This window comes from Convolutriloba macropyga, chromosome 4 (assembly GCF_964194025.1).
Source record: "Convolutriloba macropyga chromosome 4, txConMacr16.3, whole genome shotgun sequence".
NCBI lineage: Eukaryota > Metazoa > Xenacoelomorpha > Acoela > Convolutidae > Convolutriloba > Convolutriloba macropyga.
Window position 1 is genome coordinate 65,926,925 of NC_134471.1, and position 17,037 is coordinate 65,943,961.

Below are 17,037 nucleotides of genomic sequence, written 5' to 3' on the forward strand. Positions count from 1 at the left end.
GGAAACTTTTGTTAAAAACATGCCTTGAAAAGCCACACAAGAGCAAAAAGCTCTGTTTGCTTAGATGCTTACCACCTACGTTGTTGTTTCGAAAACTGTAACTAATCTTCGAGCCGTATAAAAACCATATGAAAGCCATTAATAGCCCTGCTCAACTTTTCTAATGCAACCTATTTGATAAATCCGTGAAATTAAAAACAGCTATTTGATTTGCAGCTATTTGAAATTGCTATGGAAAACAGAATATTCATAAAATGCACATCTCAAGGGTGAGAAATTCACAAATTGGAATAGTTTTGAGCCTGGTTTTTTGAGGAACAAGACGCAGGGCATTGTTAACCACGCTTTCTAGTTTAATTTTAAAAAATCTACACTACGATAAGCTGCATCTGGATAGGGGCTGAAAAATAAGCTTACCCTTCGTTTCGACACATACATGGAGGAATTGGACACAAACGTTAAACTTATTTCTATATGAAACATAGGATACAATTAAAATGTGTGTAGTTGAAATTGTTTGAGGCTCAAATTTTGTAACTGCTTTAGTGGATAACTTGCTGCTTGAGTGAACTTAAATATGCAGTTTTAAAACCGCAAATCAAAGATAAAAACGTATAAAGATAACACCATAATCAAAGATAAAGTAACACCATATCAATGTATTTTTCTTATAGGTGGCATGTGAGGTGCTTTGGTCAACGGTATTTGCCCTTCTAGCCAAAAAATGCAAAAAGACGCTCTAAATCAACCTCCTAGAGCCCATCAGTGAATAAGTTTATGAAAAACAAAGGTAAATAAATCTATAGAGGACTATAAAAAAGTTCGATAGAGAGGATGGGATTATTAGAAAACATGTTTCTCTACAATTGTTCTTCTACTGTAAAAGTTATGACCAGAGTGTGTCACAACCTTTCCCATTTGCCTACTTCAGATTTCACTGAAAACCGTTTTCAACATTAAAAAACAAATTTAGCGTTTCTAGGATAGCATTTATAAATCGACTGTTTTTGATTTCGAAGAGCTAATTTGGCTTGATTTTTTGATTGGTTTGTTTTCTCAGCAATATTAGCATTCAAGACAGCTGATAGTTTGAGAATTTTTCAGCAAGTAAAGCAACTGCATGTTTTCTTAGTGAACAAAGGGAATCAAACAAACTAAGATATAATGGTTTAGCTACCAAAAGCGTTCTCTAGACTAAACCAGGTTTAAGAATTCAAAGTGAAAGTGAAATTTTGACATGAATTTTGCCTCAAGAGTTACTCATTATTAGGTTGGTTTAAGCAAAAAAATTATTTTCTGATTGAATAAAGTGAGTGCCGTTTTTGATACAATTTTTTAAATTAACTTTTATTGAGGTAAAACTTAAGCGCTGGAAAATTGTCCTATAAGTTAATATTAGAACTCCTCTGAAAATACAGGCGCTTAAAATTTGCAAAAGCATTTACGTCTTGAACAGGAAATACAAAACCTCCAGATAAATAAAACTTAGGAATTGGCACTGTCTGAAACGCGAAAAGCGAAAAATTGAATACTTTGCATGTCAAATTTTTGTCGGGAAATAACAAAAAAGTGCCTCGTAACTGATTGATTCACTTTTTGATTCCTTCTTAATCGGATTTTTTGTATCTCTCTACAAAAGATCTCGATTGCCAAATATTGGCTTTAAATGGGCTTGTATAAAATTCCAAACCCCTATTTCACGGATGATTAGAACCGTAAAATGATTACGTATATTTAAGTTTTTTGCAAATTACATTCTTCTATAGCTTAAAGTGATAGTTCACAAAGAGGGTAGAAAATCATCTAATGAAGTTGATAGATCTTTCATAATAAAATTCATCCAGCAGCATATCAATATGTTAAAGAGATGTGAATGATTTAACAAAATTAATCACTCTTTAATCTACTTGTCTGTTTGTTCCAGATAAATTTTCAACAAAGTATCGATTGATGATTACCCAGGTTGAGGTCCAGATCCAAATTGAGCTATTACCAGACCCACTCAAACGCACACCCGTGTGTACCCAGACCGAAATTACTGGGTCAGGACAGCAGTTTGAACCTAAAATAGTCTGAGCAATGGTCGATTTAGGTCTGATCAGAGGTCACTTTGGTCTGGAAGGTGTGATCAGAAGCGGACTTGAATGCACATGAGTCTGATCAGAGGCCGTACCGAGCGCACTTGAGGCTTAACAGAAGGCATGTCGAGCACACTGGAGTCTGAGCAAATATTTTCCTGCAATTTTTTCCAATGAGTTGGTGATTATGGCTCTGCCACGAGCCAGAAAAAAAATCTGTTCTGACCAGAGATTCATTTGCAGTCCCTTCCCTCCGATAAGAACAAAAGAGTCCAACCAATAACAAATGGTCGGTTTAAAAAGGAGTTGCAACTGTAGATTCAGAAGTTTCTCATAAATAACTGTCAAACTTCATGTATGGTGCCGGCAAACTTAAGCAATGACATGGAAAGTTTTCAATTTGAAAACTTCTGCAAATCTTTTATTTCACATAAACACAATCGATTTTGAATTGTCTTCATCGAATTTTGTGCTGGAGACACCGGTTTTTATGAAATGCATATATTATAACGATAATTGATGTCTCGTGCGTTTTTAGGTTTATTCTCTGATCAGATGTCAGTTCGCTCTAAAAGGTCTGATTATAGTCTTTGTATAGTCTGGACAATGGTCTGAATTTGATTCTGATCAAAAGCTCACTATAGTCTGGACCATAGTCTGGGTACGGTCTGATCAGAAGTCATTTTGTCTGGAAAGTCTTATCAAAGGTCATTTTTGTCTGTAAAGTCTGATCATAGCTCAATTTGGGTCTGGGCCTCAAATTGGGTACTGCAAAAAAACTCATCGAGTGCGGATTTAACAATTAATTGATAATCTACATGAAGAAACTGATCTTAGACCATTGATTGAACTTAAATTTCCGTTTTATATTTGATTTGAAAAAAAAGCGTCAGCTTTTTTTTTACCAATTCTGTGTTTGTGTATTTATAGAAACCATTAACCCCAATTAGCTTAAAATCTTGACCAGAAGTTTAACAAGATTAGGACAGAGAAAGATTGTTTTAAGGATCATATAATTGCTAGAGATTATTATGAGACCTATGCAAAACTTAAAAGACAGAATTGATAAAGTTCTCAATCCTTTCTTCTCACTGGCATCAGGAATAATACGAAGATTTGGACATTACTAGCTTGAGAAAATGTCGTAAATTTCGAAGATTGAATCGATTTGAAGTTAATGGAGTTAAGGGTAATTAAGAACCGTTGGATTAATATATAAGACGGTCGTCTTTCAGGGAATTTAACAAATTTGCTCGCAATGGACAAAATTATGAGTGACCTACCCAACTTAAGGCCTCTCCAAAATGAAAAGACTCAATAATTTTAGTGGGGTGGGGGTTCACTAAAATTACACACACTTGAGCTTCAGACTTCCTGCTAATGTTGAGAATTCTCATGAGCATTATGCTAATGAGCTAACAAGTTTTTTCATGGGCATTATTCGTTGGAAATTATGGTATAGTCATGGCTCAAGAAAAAAATCAGTTGGTAATGCGAATTCAAAATTTATCTTGAAAAATGTCTCAACTTCTGTCCTAATAGTGTCATTAAGACGCAAGGCTGGTACAAAATACGTAGGATGATTTTCATTGTTAATCACGCTTTCTAGCTTAAGTTTTGATAGGCTACACTAAATCATCCATTGGGTAGGGGCGGAAAAATAGGCTCAACCGTCGTTTCGACACATATATGGAAATATTGGACACAAACGTTAAACTAATTTTTTTTGAAACATAGGATACAATTAAAATGTGTTTAGCTGAAATTTTTCGAGGCTCAATTTTTGTAAATGCTTGAGCGGACTTAAATATGCAGTTTTAAAACCACAAAACAAAGATAAAAGCGTATAAACATAAAAGTAACACCATATCAATGTATTTTTTTGTTATAAGTGGCATGTGTGGTGCTTTGGTATAGTCATGGTTCGAGAAAAATTTCAGCTAGTAATGCGATTTTAAAATTCATATAGAAAAATGTCAGAACTTTAGCCCTTATTGTGTTATTTGTCTGTTTAGGAGGGTGAGACGTGTGTACACTATGCGTGTGATTTAACCCCTGACCTGTCACATGAGTCAGATGAAGAAATTGAGATCATGCGCAGACTGTTCCAGTTCGATCCAGAGTTCTCTATCAGCACGAAATATGTAAGTGACTTTAGAAGTTTATGAAAAATAGCTGTCAATTCTGGCTGTGAAAATCGGAGTCCTATCACGGAGTTATCATACACAATTTTTTTCAGCATTGAAGTATTTCAGATTGTGCTCTTGAAAAATATTGTTGAAGGAGTTTACGTCATGTATTCAATTCCATAGTTAGAAGACGGAAAACTTTCCACAAATAAAAGGACTCAGCTGATCTTAACAGCCCTCAAATTTCTTAGTAGTATAAAAAAATGACTAGAACCTCACCGGGGGGGGGGGGGGGGGGGGGGGGGTGACGGACACTTTTGGAAGCCTGATTTTCTCGGCCCAACAACACCGGGGTGGGACACTTGAAAATTTTGAAAATCTGAATAAAATGTCCCCCCTACTTTGCATATTTACATACATATATATATATATATGTCTATGCATGTATATATGTATTGTGTATATGTATATATGTGTATGTATATGTATGTATTATGTATATGTATATGCATGTATATATGTATTGTGTATATGTATATATGAGTATGTATATGTATGTATTATGTATATGTATATGCATGTATATATGTATTGTGTATATGTATATATGTGTATGTATATGTATGTATTATGTATATGTATATGCATGTATATATGTATTGTGTATATGTATATATGTGTATGTATATGTATGTATTATGTATATGTATATGCATGTATATATGTATTGTGTATATGTATATATGTGTATGTATATGTATGTATTATGTATATGTATATGCATGTATATATGTATTGTGTATATGTATATATGTATATGTATATGTATATGTATGTATGTATGTATGTATGTATGCATGTATGTATGTATTATGTAAATGTATATATGTATATACATGTATATATGTAACGTGTATATGTATATATGTGTATGTATTCATGTATGTATATATGTTTGTGTGTATTGTTGTATGCATGTATGAATGTATTTATGTATGTAAATGTATGCTTGTATGTGTATGTGAGTATCTATATATGTGTGTATGGATGTATGTATACATACACACACACACACACACACACACACACACACACACACACACACACACACACACAGACACACTTTCATACATACATAAATACATACATACATACATACATACATATATACATACATATGTGACCCTGGATCCAGGGTCACATTTTTTTATACATACACAAGTTTTTAACTAAGTATGTACACAATTATGGTCATAATCACCTATGTCCATAAATGCATACAAAAATTGGTGAAAACAACAGTAAAACAACTAACCTGTTAGTAGATGTATAAAATCATTAATGATATATTAATTGGAGAGTCATCAGATCATGCCCAAACATGTTCAGGGTCACAAAACTTTCCAAAATAAATTGACCAATCGGAGTGCTTGATTTATTATTCAAGTCGACAACCAATCAGAATTGAAAGATTTATAAACAAAAACTCTAAACGCTCACGTTCAGTAAACAGTAAATAATGAACACAATAGGAACAAAAGACATCAAGCTCATTCATGAGAAAGTTTTATCACTGAGAGGTAACATAAATTATACACACATATCTTATCGACAATTATATTTCGTAGCTGCTTGTTCTTTGTTAGATCCAGAAGTTGACGGAGAAATAGCACTTAAATTTAGACCCTATGGTGGTTTCATTGGAATTGATAATTCAGGACTAGATCCCTTATTGAAACGGAGCAAAGTGCTACGACTTCATGCTGCATTGCATGACGCCGCTGGATTTATAAAAGATTGCCGAAGCAAAGGCCCTGGATATGTTTACGCTTTCCGTTACTCACCAGTAAACAATTGTCTTTTTGGACACCTGACAGGAATATTATTCATTCTATCAGTGAAAATTTTTCATTCACAATTGTTTCGTGAATTGGAATGCTAGAAAAGTTTTGGCAGCAAAACCACAAATATTATTGTCCTCGATCTCGAAGGTTTCAAACTCAAGTCACTTGGATTCATTATAAAAGAACTCAGTTTGTGTTCCAGTTACAACGATACAATATTTTTTAAACCGCCGCTTAAATTCGCTGATTTACCCGCACACGATAGACAAACTGTTATTTGGCTGACCAATAACCTACACGGTCTTGATTGGGACGAAGGTGATATACCTTACTGTGATTTGAAAACAATCTGTCTGGGTTTCAGTTTCCGATTCACACGAAAAAAATTTTTTGCTAAAGGCATTGAAAAGTGTGAGCTCCTCAGTAAGCTTTTACAAAAAACTGTTTATAATCTGGAGGATCTAAATTGTCCCCGAATCTCAGAGATAATATCAGAAGAACAAGTTCCCTCTTGTTATCATCATTCAAACTTTCGTTCAACAAACGATCAATTATCAAATCACTGCGCGGAACGTAAAGCAAGAATATTTTCACAGTGGACACAAAGTGATGCACAGAGAATACACGGCAACTTTAACAACTTATCTGTCAGACAACTTGAAGATATTCACTTGCTTGACTCCACTTGACGATCAGCCGATTGTAATATTCAACAGAGTTCACGATCCCTCTCCACCAATACAGAATAATTTTTCAAGTGATCAACAGAACCGAGCGAACTATCTCAACAATAAGCCAAACACAGCACAACAATCGCGTTACAACTCGCTTTATAGTACAGCAGCAAAACGTTATTTTGCAACCATTACTCTTTCTCCCGACGAGCTGGACAGCTTTAGGGCTTTCCTGCCCGTGATAGATAATTTCTATCACTTCCAACTGTACGTAAAAAATAAACAGAGAGCTCGAGAACATCGGAATCAGTTCAATTATGGCTATGAACAAAACAAATCAGAAGCCTATGCAGTACCCCAAAGAGCAGCGAATCCCACGTTGGAAGCAATGGGCGGACAAAAAAGTTCCTCAATTTAGATTGAAAAAAACACCACCAGAACGTGAGATATCACTTAATGAGATGCCGAATGAGTTGCGGTTATATGTCTTGGAGCACCCCGAAGTTGAAAAAGTCATCAATCAACCATCGTTCGAGGAAAATGACTCATCAACCGTTTGTTATAAACTAGAGATAAAAAGTCATATTAAAGGTTTCAATTTGTTTGAGTTCTGGTACATGAAACAGTTGCCCAGTAAATAGTTCAAAAATTTAACATTTTATATCATCCTTGTTTCAATTCACTTTTCAATTAATAATTTTTCTCCAATGAGTCAAAGAGACGAGGCTGACGCAGGTATCAGTAATTTAGTCTTTGATGTGAACAACAAAGAGAGGCCACCATGGCGTTGTTGTTCAAATTCAACAGTGACAAGGTCCGAAGTAATATTTTTTGTTCAAGTTAGTATCATTGTCTTAACGATCATTCTTTGCTTCTCTATGCTCTTTCTATTATCAGAAAGCTGTGAAGAGAAATCAATTTGGATTGCTCTCTTATCGAGTTTAGTTGGTTACATTTTACCTAATCCCAAACTATGAACAAAGTTATTCTTACACATGACAGGATATTCATGTCAATTGTAGGACCAAGTGGTTGTGGTAAAACAGAACTCTTATTTCGAATGCTAAAAGGTTCGACCTTTTATCCATGCTTTGAAAAAATTTATTATTTTTACAAAGAGTTCCAACCACTTTTCAAAGATATGCAACGAGTTATACCAGGGATTGAGTTTCTAAAATACTCAGGCTTTGATATAACAAAAAATCTATCACATTGTCTGCTTATCTATGACGATTCATGTGAAGAAATCTTCAACAATAAAGAATTTGTAAAAATAGCTACCTCAGGACGCCATCGCAAATTACATGTTGTATACGTCAAGCATAATTTTAATTTGTTCCATAAAAGCAAATGGTCCTGAACCATTGATCTGAATACAACACACATAATATTATTCAAGTCGCTTCGTGACATTCAACAAATTGAATATCTTGGAAAACAGTTGAATTGTCTCCAACTGATAAAAGAAGCATACAAACTAGCAACTGCGGAGCCCTTTGGACATTTGATGATTGATCTCGACCCAAAAACCAGTCAGGGTTTACGTTTTTCATCGCAACTAATTGGACCGGATCCTTCTATTTTTTACATTTCGTCCCCTGAAGCAGTCATTACAACAATTACAAATGAAAAAGAAACATTCGCTTATGCTCAAGCAATGGGCAAATAAGAGGAATGAGAACACAGCTCAAATAGAAATATTACATCAGGGCGATTTCATTTGGTTCTTGAGTGACTGTGTGATGAACGTGCTCCTTGGAGTTGTACCAATCAATAAAGTTGAATTAAAAAAATTCGAGAAACCACTACGTAAACTTGCAGACATGCGAGTTGAAAAAAGTGAGAGAATCAAAATTTTTCGATCAGATTCTGGAGTTCGTCTAATTAAACTGATTGCGTTACCTTGTATTGCTTTTCTGGAGCAAAATGCACACTGAAGAGTTTGTGCTAATTCCTCGTCAAATGTATGCGAATGAACAACCTCAAATTGCCCAACTTCTCAACAATAAAAATGTCCGAGGGAAAGCAAAACAAATATCACTGTTGCAAAGAAGCAAGTCTCCACCAGCACCTTCTACCACGCAACAAGACACGCAACAGCAGACCGATAATATTTTGGAGAATATCAAAGATGAGTTGAATGAGACTAGAGATGACAAAATTGATACAAAAATTTCAACTGAAATCGGGGAGCGAGTTTTGAGAGATATTAAACACCTTGATAGAAAAAAGTTTGAAAAAGCGAGCATAATATTGGAAAAAATAGAAGAGTCAGAATCTCTATCGTTGGATCAGACATCAAGACTAATGGTTAATAAGTCAAGCACGGGAATTCTTGTCGCAGATTTTCTTTACGATCTACAACAAACAACATCTAAGCTTTCACTTGAACATTACAAAGTCCTGACCTTTCTAGATATCAGTTCACAATTAACTTGTAATACATACGCAAAAAAATTTCTTGCCTTATCACTAAACGAAAAGTTAGAGTTGTTTGAGGATGAACCAGAAAACGAAGAATCAGGAGTCTCGAGAACAGAAGAATCAAAAGCTTCTGGCGACGATGAAGGAAGCTTTGAAGATGCAAAAGACGAAATCCAACCGTCTAGCTCGTGGACAAATTACTTCCTCTCACGTTAAACAATTGAACAAATTATACACAAAAGGTAGTGCAGCTTTTGATAGCATTGCTAACTTGAAGAAAACCAGTGGTTTACCAAGATCCAAAGTGGTTCAATACCTTCAGTCGAAAGCCCCATACACAAAATACAAACAATTCAGAAAAACTTTTCCGAGACTAAAAGCTGTTGCATACAGAATAAACGAAATCTGGTCTGTCGATGTGGCGTATATGGATAAAATTGCCCAACACAACAATGGAGTCAAATATTTACTGGTGGCTGTTGATGTTTTATCGCGATACCTACGGGTGCAACCAATGAAAGCTTTATATGCAAAAGATGCTGTTGAAGCGTTCAAAAAAATGATCAAACAGAAAAAACCAGAAAGGGTTTGGACAGACAAGGGATCCGAGTTTAAAGGTGAATTCAAAACATTTTGTGAAAAGAAGGAGATTCATTTATATACAACAGAAAACGAAACCAAGTCGGCATTTGCTGAGAGGAATATTCGATCGCTCAAAAACATTATTCACAAATACCTGGAGGAAAATTGGACTTGGACTTATATTAAAGAATTGCCCCAGTTTGTAAATACTATAAACAGTCGTGTTAATCGTGTTACCCACTTTGCACCTAATAAAACTTTTAAAAAACATGAACCGTTTCTAATATCCCTAGCAATTAGCACAAAAAAGTACAAGCCGAAATACGAAGAAGGAGACCTGGTTCGGATTGCAAAGCCAGACGAAATATTTAGGAAAGGTTATAAACAAAATTACACAGACGAAGTCTTCACAGTATTCAAGGTTGCCACCCTCAGTCCACCAACATACAACCTTATAGACGCAAACAACGTTATAATTAAAGGTAAATTTTATGAACCAGAATTAGTCCAAGTGAACGTCATTCCTGTCAAAGACTAAACATGAGTATTAATAAAGAATTTACTATTGATTTGATATCGAATGCATCAATGGGAATTTTTACCAATAATACTATGGCCAAGTTTCGAAATCAACTTGCCCAACCATTACAGTTAGATGGAGATTGGCAAGTTGCCCTTGCTTCAATATCATTTCCATCAAACATCAATAATGTAAACTCAGCCGAAATAGTTGCGTATGTCAGTTCTGGCGCTGAACTTGATGCTTCACATAACCGCACCGGACAACTTCGAAGAATTCGCAAAGGTATATACAACAGTTCAGAAGAGCTTCTGGAAGAAATTTTTCGAATCGCTCAATTGAAACAGTTTGACTATGATTTTGACACTGTAACGCAAAAGTTAGTTTTGAAATTTGGACCTAACGAAGGTTTGTCATTCGAAGATGAAGAAGTACCCAGTATTCTTGGTTTTAAAGGAATAAGAGATATTTCGAATCATGGTTTTATTCATATTGGTTACAAGTCAGAAAATGCAGGCAACTCTTTGAACCGACATGTTGGAGATTTTCCAGTTGATATTACTTGTGGATCACAGCTAATATTTGTATACATTGATATAATTGAACATCAGAACGTTGGTGATGTGAGAGCTCCGGTAATAAAAATCATTGAGTCTGAAAGACGTTTGAGAAACGGTAGCATAAACACAGTGACACCCATACACCACAAGTCCTACACAAATTTGGATTTTAAGCCAATATTATCAAACATTTAGAACATCCAGGTAGAGTTGAGAAACGAAACTGGAAAACTAATTCCTTTTACTGGAACCGGAAAAGTTATAGTCAGTTTAAAATTTCAAAAAATTATTTGATATGGAGGCATACTACAGCAATCAAGCATCTCAATCAATGCCGCATTTTTCCGGACACTACAAACAAAGAGGCAGCGGTTTTGGAGCGCTTGCTGCAGGTATTGGAAGAGTTGCTCTGCCATTATCACGCAAATTTCTCTGGCCCCCAGCAAAAAAGATTGGGCGTGACTTATTGGTTCAGGGAGCACCAGATTTAGTAGAAGTTGCAACCAAAAGAAAGTCAGCAAAACAAGCACTGAAAAGTACAGTAGCCAAAACAGCTCGCAAACAAATAGGTGGCTCTCTTCAATCACGTATTGCATCAGGTCGTAAAATAATTAGACGAAAAAGACGACAATACACGAGACCTCGCTCGAACCAAAAACAAAAAATCTCAACCAGAAGAATCATTTCTCAAAAACTCCGTCCAAAAAGGAGTCGTTTGGATTTTTTCTCGCGAGTGAAAAATGCGAACTAATATTGTAATACCATCTGAAGCTACTCACAGTTCTTTAGACTTATTTGAAAAACCAGCTTTGCTGGTAACATTTGATCAATCATTCGAGCAAAAAACAGGACCGCTTTATTCGCCCTCAGGATCATCAATGGAATTTGAAGTTGTTGGTGATCGCAACAATTTTATTGACTTGCAAAAAATTTACCTGGAGATCAAGTGTCGAATACTTCAAACAGATGGAACGGATTTGCGCTACACAACTGGTGACGCTAATGTCAGTGATCTTCCAGATTTTGCTAATAATATCCTTCATTCACTTTTCGCCGACTGTACTGTTTCTGCAAATGGTATCAAAAATTCAACAGCTAATGGACACTATGCACACAAAAGTTTCATAGAAACTGAATTCTCTCACGGTACAGACGCAAAGAAAACCTGGCTAAAATGTCAGGGTTACGAGTATGAGGAAAACCCGGGCACTATTCCAGCAGCAATATCAGATATAAGAAAAAGAACAGTGCGACAATCCGCACGTATAACGTTATATGGAAAGTTGGCGGTTGATTTCTTTTCGTGTGAGAAACATTTGGTTAGTGGAGTTACCTTACGCATTTCAATGAGACGATCTCAAGATGACTTTGCTGTCATCAGTGGAGACGCAGCAAAACACTACAAGGTTAAAATAGATGAGGCTAATTCATTTATCAGGAAAATGACGGTGTCAGATAATGTTGTAGGTGCAATTGAGAAGACATTATTGAAAACTCCGGCAATTTACCGATACAATGAAGTAATTACCAAAACATTCTTGGCTACAACAGGCCAGCAAAGCTGGAAACATGAGGACATTTTCACTAAAGAGCCAATCAGAAGAGTCATTGTTGCATTATGCGTTGGTACAGCATTCATCGGTACCAACACCGCTAATCCATTGCATTATCAAAAGTTTGGTTTAAGAGAGATAACCATTTATCGAAATGGTTTCGCAACGGCTGGAACTCCAATGTCAACAACTGACAACAAGAGGTTGTACTACAATTCAATGAGTGCATTAGCTTATGTAGAAAATGGCCATGGAATACCTCTGAGTGAGTTCGCAAACCATTATATAATGGTATTTGATCTGACTAGCACTCAAGAGGAAACCCATGACTTTATTCATCCAGAGCTCACAAATTCATCTTTGTCTGTTGAACTCAAGTTCGATGCAGCGTTAGCTCATAACGTTGAAATATTTTTTCTTGGAGAAAAAGCATCTACTATCTACATTGACTCCGCAAGAAACGCATCTAAAAACGCTCTTCCCATGATCACATACTAATGGACGAAGACCAAATTCATCATCAAGTGAAAAAGTGTAAACATCTCAAATTCAAATTCAGATGGGTTTATGCCGCTGATAATTTTCCGCTGAACTTGCAAACCAACACATTTATTATTGTTAATGCATCACGATCCAACTCTATTGGAACCCACTGGGTAGTGCTAGCTAAACGATATGCATACCCAATAATATACTTTGCAGATCCATTGGCTCTACCCTTGACTACCTACAAGGATATTTTCAACCGTTTACAACAGTGTAAAGACTTGGAGATAATGATGGATATCATGGAACATAGAAGAGACATTCAGTCTCCATTGCAATCCTCAGACTCCCAGCTTTGTGGTTTATTTTGCTTATATATTGTTCATTATTTTTATAGTGAGAAATTTCCATTTATACCTCATGTAAATGAATTAGAGTTGCTAGCCTTTGTAAAACATATGAAGTAAAACTTTATTTAATTTTGAAACAACAACATTTTTTGAATATCAATTTTTACAAAATTGAAAGGTTATGAAAGAGTTTGAGGTTTCTCGCACAAAACTCCCGTGGCCACTAAGCAGAATATCCATTATCTGATAAAGAGTTGAGGAGTGTTCACCTTGCATAAGCTGACAGAATCGTTTCAAATTTACATCAGGGACTGTAGAAGAACGTTTGTTGGCCGTAAAAGTACTAATAGATTTTGCTGCTGCCTCACTCAAGGGTGCTGGAAGTTGTTTCTGGTTCTTGGTAACTGAAGACGAAGAAGTTGATTTTGAAAGGTACTCAACAGCAACATGTAGTCGTGAAATAATTGTACCACGTTTAACAAAGTCTTTTTGCGTTGGCTGAATAATAATTTGAAACAGTTAACGAGACACGGTATCACCGCAGGTACATAAAGAGAATCGAATATATTATCATCCTGCGAACCAAATTCATACATAACATGATAATGATTGGAGCCAAATGTACAACCTTCGATAACTGTTGCAGATGAATGATAACCATATGCATAATTTTCAATTGTTGTGTTTTCAAGTTTTGGTTCCGTCTTACAAATATTGTACTTAAAACGTTTTTGAAATTTCTTGAAATATTCGGTACTGTTCTCCTACATTGCCTCAACCATAACGAACAAAAAAAACAAAAGCTAATTAACTAACTATGAATGCATAAACAATGACAGGAAGCAAAAGGTATAGTAGAAATTATTCCGAATCCTCATCGACTTTTACAGACGTTTTTGGTATCTTCTTTTGGCGCTGAGTTGGTGTTTTGCCGGCTCGTTTTGCTGGACGTTTTGAGTCATCAGTTGAATCTGGTTTTAGAAGTGAATCGATCAAGCCAACTGGTTGATCAAGCATTTGTGCTAGTTTTTCTATGTTCTGACATATCAACCGAAACTCTGGCGCCGAAAGTGTAATTTTTTGATTGAAATCCCAGTCAACCTGTTCACTATCACGTTTGAACATTTTCAAGGATAAGTAGGTGCCAGTGGTATGATAAGTCTTAACAGCAGCCCTAACAAGCCGTTTTTTATTGAGCGACAGATCCAAATGAAAGTCACTGTACTCAGCATCCTTCGACAAAACATTACCCGTAATGTTGCATATATTGAGACAAACTGTATCAAAGTAATCTGAAATGATGAATGACTAATAAGTTACTGTTTATTCGAATGTAAACAATTTCAAACCCCACGCCAACATGTCTAGACAAGATAACAGCTGAACAAACAAACCCACCCACCCTAGCGTGTAAACAAATTTATACTCCTCTATCAGCTATGACGTTTATACGAAATATGAAATTCAAAAGATCGGAAAAAATCTACCCTGCTGAATCAAGACCCATTCAATGTCACAATTGTCCAAGGCAATTTAAGAATTTCCATTCACTAATGCCAGATCGCCGGGCCAAGCATTATAAAGGCCATAGCAGAAAACAGTTTTACAAGTCCCGACCTTTAAATCTAAAAACTGACAAATTTTCATTAGCAATGGATAAATTAGCTCGCCTCCTCGAGTCTATTTATATATCCCGAGAGCGCCCCAATTCAACTTAGTTCAATATGACATAATTCTATTTATAGACATGACGGAATAATGATGAAATGGCTAAGTCAAACAAACAAAAACGTCTGCAACAATTTTTCAATCTATCCGCCATTGTTCTTTCTTGTTGTTCAATATAAGTTTTGTGAAAATTCTTTAGTTCTTTGGCTCCTTATTACATTACTGCAAGTCTTTTGTTACTTAACCTTCTCCTAGAATTTGCTTTCATCCTGCTTCTCCGTTCAGTTCCATATCATATGAAAACAAGTTTTCATTTCTCTTGTTCTCAGAATTGATTCTAGACTCAGTGCTGTTAAGTCATTATAAAACTTTCCTTACAAAAGAAACTCTGTGCTTTGTTACCGTTTAAATCCGTAAACTCAGAACAAAAAACATCTCAATTGTTATCCATCACCTGCAATATGGCTGCTGAATATTTAGAAATTGTGAAAACAAGTGAGCGAGGCACTCGAACCCTTGTGCGAATGTGTCACAACTTCAAAAATATTGTCCTTGTAAAGGAAAGCTTTGATGATCAGACAGAATTATGGCATACAAAAAACAGCTTTATTGTTCCAGTTAATTACATTGAACCAATACTTGAATACACAAAACAAAACGATTTATTTCATCTTACAAAAACGCCAGAAAAATCACCAAGACAAGAAGAGTCTCCATATGCTCATCGATATTATGGATGTATTACTCCCATTCAAACAAAAAAGCAGGATGTGAAAAAATTGGCGAAGCGAACAAGAAAACTTTTTGCAGACTACGATCATGAGTGCATTGAAATTTGGGAGAATCAATTGGGGCAGCTAGAAGAAGTTGAGCAAATATCTGGTTTTTGGAATTTTGATCAGTCGCCAAGTGAAGAAACAAAAACCCCGGAAAGTCTCCCGTTGCTTGTCAACAATTTTTCTGATGATGTCAACATCGATGAAACACCTCCATTGAGCCAATGTTATGCCCCCGTGAAGAAGGTCATCAAGTTATCTCGACTCTAAACAAAACAAACCCACCTCAAACTCATTGTACATATTGAACATTTCATTTGTTGCTGTTCATTGTGTTCCAACGTATGAACTTTGTGTTTCCTTCTTTAAACTAGTTCTTAATTTAATTTTCTCTAACAATCAATCTTAGCGCTAGACTTTGCATGATTTTTTGAGAGAAGGATTTAGGCGATGCGGCGAAATTCAGACATTGAACAGACAAGTATGTGAGACATTGCCGTAAACAAATAAGCAAAAACAGACCGGGTTGAAATAAACCAGTTAAAGCTTGGATTTTTCATATCATGACAAACAGTCAATAAACATATTTCACCATTTGCTATTATTCAGTAGAGAAAGTGAAACAAAACTAGGCTATGTAAATAAGAAGTAAAACTGTGAGCTCAGAATCACCTGTGATGAACCAACAAAAACTAGGAAAGCAGGTAAACAAGTGCATCTGTGATATTGACACAACAGTCTGGTAGACTTGCTGCCCCCAACCACTATTTGTGGAGCAGTAGCTTTCAGTCCCAAAAGTAAACAAAAAAGACGCGCACTCTGATTGGTTGAGAGTGTTGTAAAAATGTGTCCACTCCAACTATAAATTTTTCTCATTTGCTTTTTGCCTTAACTTTCAACTCAATTTTCTGAAATAATTTTCAACAATCTGATCAAAACTAATCAGCAACAGCAAAAAACTTTCATTCTTTCCTCTTGAAAACTTTCACCCCAGTTTCTTATTTGTCTCAAGTTCTTACACCTGTAATGAATTCAGAGAAGTGTAGAGTTTGCGAAAAGACACTTTCGGACAAACGAGGCTTACGTCGGCACATGAAAGATGTGCATAAACATTATGCACAAACAAACGTATTCGTGTGCGATGAGTGCGCATTTACTAATGAAAAAGTTGTCGAGCTCGAGACGCATATGAGACAACAACACAACTCAACCCACCCACGCTATTGCCTATACTGCAACAAGTTTTTCACAGACAACCTCAAGTACATGAAGCACATGAATAAAAATCATGGACTGCCAGTATGGGATGCTGATGCTGAAAACAATCAAAACTTGGGAATTCTTCATTCCGAGCAAGCATTCGGCGGTGTGTTGAAAACATATGACATACCAG

General features: G+C 35.8%; 1 protein-coding gene across 1 annotated transcript in view; it reads left to right on the top strand.

The window, feature by feature from the left end:
* LOC142338137 (uncharacterized) overlaps nucleotides 1–17,037 on the top strand; it is a 244,331-nt gene that overhangs the window by 37,807 nt on the left and 189,487 nt on the right. Inside the window, exon 15 of the mRNA XM_075387771.1 lies at nucleotides 4,094–4,222. Within this exon, the coding sequence (XP_075243886.1) occupies nucleotides 4,094–4,222 (129 nt within the window). The remainder of the gene's footprint in view (nucleotides 1–4,093; nucleotides 4,223–17,037) is intronic.